Source organism: Populus euphratica, unplaced genomic scaffold (genome assembly GCF_000495115.2).
Source record: "Populus euphratica unplaced genomic scaffold, PopEup_1.0 scaffold4128.1, whole genome shotgun sequence".
NCBI classification, from domain to species: domain Eukaryota; kingdom Viridiplantae; phylum Streptophyta; class Magnoliopsida; order Malpighiales; family Salicaceae; genus Populus; species Populus euphratica.
In genome coordinates this window covers 1-4,781 of record NW_011503924.1, presented here as the reverse complement: position 1 = coordinate 4,781, position 4,781 = coordinate 1, and the positions used below count along the sequence as shown (strand labels likewise).

The 4,781-nt window shown below is 32.6% G+C and overlaps 1 protein-coding gene across 1 annotated transcript; it reads left to right on the top strand.

The window, feature by feature from the left end:
• Positions 1 to 2,092: 2,092 nt before the first annotated feature.
• LOC105119946 (uncharacterized) lies at positions 2,093 to 3,458 on the top strand. The gene is made up of 3 exons (XM_011018146.1): positions 2,093 to 2,468; positions 2,569 to 3,216; positions 3,302 to 3,458. The coding sequence occupies exons 1-2, from the start codon at positions 2,148 to 2,150 to the stop codon at positions 3,148 to 3,150; spliced, it is 903 nt and encodes a 300-aa protein (XP_011016448.1). The 5' UTR covers positions 2,093 to 2,147; the 3' UTR covers positions 3,151 to 3,216; positions 3,302 to 3,458.
• Positions 3,459 to 4,781: the final 1,323 nt, after the last annotated feature.

Below are 4,781 nucleotides of genomic sequence, written 5' to 3'. Positions count from 1 at the left end.
TTTGGCAATTGATCTACAAACTCCCATTTTCCACCTTTCCTATATTGTTCCCCTCTCTCATCTCTTGCTAAACAACAACCTCGTTTCAAAATTTTGCAAAAACAACCACGTATAGGAAGGCGCTAGTTCAGAGAGCATCCTTCTTCCCCAGTCCCTTTTCTTTTCAAACACCCACAAAGATCGTCACCCAAACCTTCACTGATCTGACCCTCCATTGTTACCATTGCATAAAAACCCAACAATTTCGTGCTAGGGAAGGTCATACAAGCAAGAGACCCGTAAATACCTGCCTTATCTTTGTAAATTTTTTTTAAAAAATTTAGCTCAAAATTTTCATTTTTTTGGGTCTTCATTGTTTCTTTTTACAGAAAAACACTGCAGAACCGTGCTGGGAAAAGTCACATAAGAGAGAGACAGAGGTAAGTTCTTGCCTTTATCTCCATCTTTATTTTTTAAGTTAAAAATTGCATTTCTGTGATGTTACATGATTTGTTTACTGTGTGTTCTTGGTTTGTTTGAACTGAGCTAAAAATAGTAGTTTGATGTTGCTGCTTCTCTTTTGCTTATTATGCCTTCGTTAATTTTTTTGATTGAGCAAATTTCATTGCATTTTTGTGTTGCTTCATGACCTGTAATGTGCGTTTAATTTTTTTTACTTGAGTTAAAAATTCCATATCTGTGCTGCTGTATGGTCTTTATACTATGCGTACTTTTGTGTTATTCTTTATTGAAATCTATTTTTCTGTTAATGTATAGCTTACAATGATGCTGTTTAATTAAAATTAATTATCTGGAAACAATGTGATGCATCCATATTGATCTATTTATTGTGCACATTGAGATTGTTTCTGCTTGATAAACTATAAAGTTCTTTATTGTGCACATTACGTGTGTTTTATATTGGAATTAAGGTACCATGAAATTAATTGTGGGTCAATTGGATTATTTGCTCTACTGTATTATGTTCCTAGTTGAAATATCTTGGCCCACTTCGTTGGTTGGTAGTTTTCCTACTGTTATAATACAAACTGATTTATTTCTCTGCTTTTCATTTCATAATATTCACTTGTTTGTTGAATTTGATGATCTTGTACATAAATGCTGACTTTTTTTTTTGTTGTTGGTTTAGATATTTCCCTTCTCTCTTTAACAAGATTTTTATACAATACATGGTCAATAGTACATATGTATAGATCTCTTAGTTTCTAGTTTCTTATATTGCTAGTTGATAGCAAAACCTTGATTATTGCTAGAAAACATGGTAAGATAAATGTCATAACATTAACTTTTAATTAGACCTGCAGAGGCTAAATTTTAGTATAGCTCACACTTTTGTGATTTGTAATAATGGACATAGATATTATGATGGATTGTGATAATTTTGTGCACAATATAGTAACACAAACTAACTTGTAAATAATTATTGCAATATAAATTATGTTCATCATACAATCTGTTTATGTAGAATTTTTTTCCCTTAGTGATGTCACTAGATAGGAATGTGCTTTTAGTTTTTTTCTCATCTCTTTTATTCATTTGCAATAAAACATATGGACTCATGCATGTATTGATGACCATGCTATGTTGTTTCTTTTATGGATAAGCAAGATTTAAGTCATTTTTTATGATTTAAGCATATCAATGTGACCTGTTAGCATGTCTTGTAGGATTAGACCAAATTCAAACTGTCAATTACTTTCATCTTTACTTTTCAAGGAAATCAGAACTTCGATTTCTTATTTATATGTTTGTATGCTGAGAAAAAAAGGTGTGTAACTTTGAATCTAGAAATAAATTCTTGACTCTTTTTTTCCTCTATTTTTTGAGAATCCAAACAGCCATGATGATGATGATGATTTTCTTTTAAAGAAGTAAACAGAAACTGAGTGCTATGCACAATTGAAAAATAATGGGTTTGAATTAGTTTCATGATAAATTACAACTCTTTCTGATTTACTTGGAATTAACGGGAACATTCTCATTCAAATTAAACGCATAGTCAATGTTTGTTACTAACCACACAACTTTTATAAATGCAGAATATTGATTGTTTTTGTATTGGTGGAATCCATGGTTATATATATCCCACAATATAATTGATATCATTGATTGATTTGAAACTTTTGTTAAATGTTTTAAAAGATATCATGGAAGGTCTTGAATCTTTGGATAAGGTTGCTTGGACAAAGGAAATGTTGTATATATTTTGTGATATATGTATTAAAGCCATTGATATGGGAATGAGACCTAATACTCATTTTGATAAAATAGGGTGGAAGTTTCTTATTACATCATTCAAAGAACAAAGTGGTCATGCATTCACTAAAACACAATTGAAAAACAAATGGGATGGATGCAAAAAAGATTGGAGGATATGGAATAAGTTGATTTCTGAAACTGGTGTTGGCTGGAATAGTGAAGTAGGAACAATTTCTGCTAGCAATAAGTGGTGGAAACAGAAAATTCAGGTAACTTACTCATCATCCTAACAATTTTTTTTTTATTGTTGTCAAATTTTAGAAAAAAAAATTACATGCTCCTTTATTAATTGATTTCATTTATATACAGGAAATTAGAAGAGCAAAAAAATTCAGACATGTTGGTATTGAACCGGCATTGAAAAATAAATTTGATAGAATGTATTCCAACATTGTTGCAACTGGAGAGTTTGCATGGGCTCCTTCATCAGGAGTACCTGTTAGAAGTGATGTTGATCTTAGTACAAGCAATGCCAACATTGCTCGTGATGGTTTGGAAGAAGGAAGCGGTGATTCGGAGGAAGATGTGATTCCAGATTTCCAAACTGATATGGCTCGAATGGTTGGAGGGATAAATCTGTCTAGCAACAACAACACAATAAGCAGTGGCAAAAGAAAAGAACGAGATCCTTCTGAGGTCCAAGGTGGAAAGAAGAAAACATTTGGAATTGGTGTTCAACTGCTGTCAAGGTGCAATCAACTACTTGAGAGTATGTCGACTAAGAGTGATTCCATTTCTGTGAATATGGATCGTGAAGGTTGTAGTATTCGTGAGGTGATGACTGAGTTGCACTCAATTCCTAGAGTTTCAATTGAAGATGAGTTTCATGACTTTGCTACGGAATATCTGAGTTTTAAGAAGGAAAAGAGAAATGTGGGCCAGTATGGGTGATAAGCAACAAAAGTTGAGATGGTTGCAATGAATGTATGCACGAACTAAACGTGCTTAGCTGACATGGTATGATTTAAGTTTCTTAACTGTTAATCAATTAACCATGCTCAAGTGCTTATGGTATTTATACATGTTTATTTTATTATTACAGAATAATGGGATGCTGGTTTTTAAAAGAGTAGTTTCCATCTACCAAAGTTCGTCCAAGACATTGTATTATTTCACATTTCGTGCTAAGACATATGAGCATATCCATTTGCGGTAACTTGTTTACTGTTGTATTTATTAAACTGCTTTTCAGGAGTTAACAGACTTGTATGAGAAATTGCTAGTTTTTAATGTTGTATTTTATTTACGAATTACAATGTTCAATGGTTAATGTTAAATTGTTGACCCTTTAATGGAATTAGTTGTTCTTTTACCTTCACTATTTTGTTCCCTGTCAAAACTAAGCTTGATTGTTCCTGTTATAGTGCTTGTTTTCTTGTAATATTCCAGCTGCCATAGGTGGGTCTAGGTACTGTGAGCTTATGAGGTCTAAAAATTGGTTTGTTTAGAAGATAGAAACCCCATTTGCAGTTACTGTTGATGCTTTTTTATTTGTTGTTGTGCGGTCTGATAGGGCTATACATGCTGGTGGTGTTTCTTTCCTTAGCTGTATTTTTTTTTCATGTGTAGCTACTGTAAGCTTGTGAGGTCTGAAAAGAAACCCCATTTGTAGTTATTGTTGGTGTTTTTTTCTTTGCTGTCGTGAGGTATGATGGGACTATACATGCTGTTGGTGTTTCTTTCTTAACTGTATTTTTTTTCATGTGTAGCTACTGTAAGCTTGTGAGGTCTGAAAAGAAACCCCATTTGTAGTTACTATTGGTGTTTTTTTCTTTGCTGTCGTGAGGTATGATGGGACTATACATGCTGTTGGTGTTTCTTTCTTAACTGTATTTTTTTTCATGTGTAGCTACTGTAAGCTTGTGAGGTCTGAAAAGAAATCCTATTTGTAGTTATTGTTAGTGTTTTTTTCTTTGTTGTCGTGAGGTATGAAGGGACTATACATGTTATTGGTGTTTCTTTCTTTAGCTGTATTTTTCTTAATCTATAGCCACTTTGCTTGTGAGGTCTGAAAATAAACTCTATTTATAGTTCTATTGGTGTTTTTTTCTTTGCTGCCGTAAGGTCTGATGAGACTATACATATTGTTGGTGTTTCTTCCATTTCTGAATGATTGGTCTTGCTGTTAGTTTTTTACTTTTAGCTGTGTTTTTATTCCTTTTCTGTTGTGGGGCACTTCATTAACAGGAGTTGAGATTGTAGAATGAGAACAAAACCTATGAAAAATTACATGTCAAAATGGTGTCCATGTATGAGCTGTAAAATTAACATTATATGTTACTTTTACAGCACATACATGTGAATGTACTTGTGTTGAAAGCTGAAAAATTATAAAATAGACGTACATCATTGAATTTTTTCTATATAAAGAGGAATGTTTGCATGATATTTTTCATTGAACTATCTTTCTTCATAACAAACTTCTCAAACCTCTCAATTACATTTTATACAAGCAAGTGGAATACTAGTTTTTTGTTGGCTTTACAGGTATGGAAAAAACTTATGTCGCACCAACTCTTTGA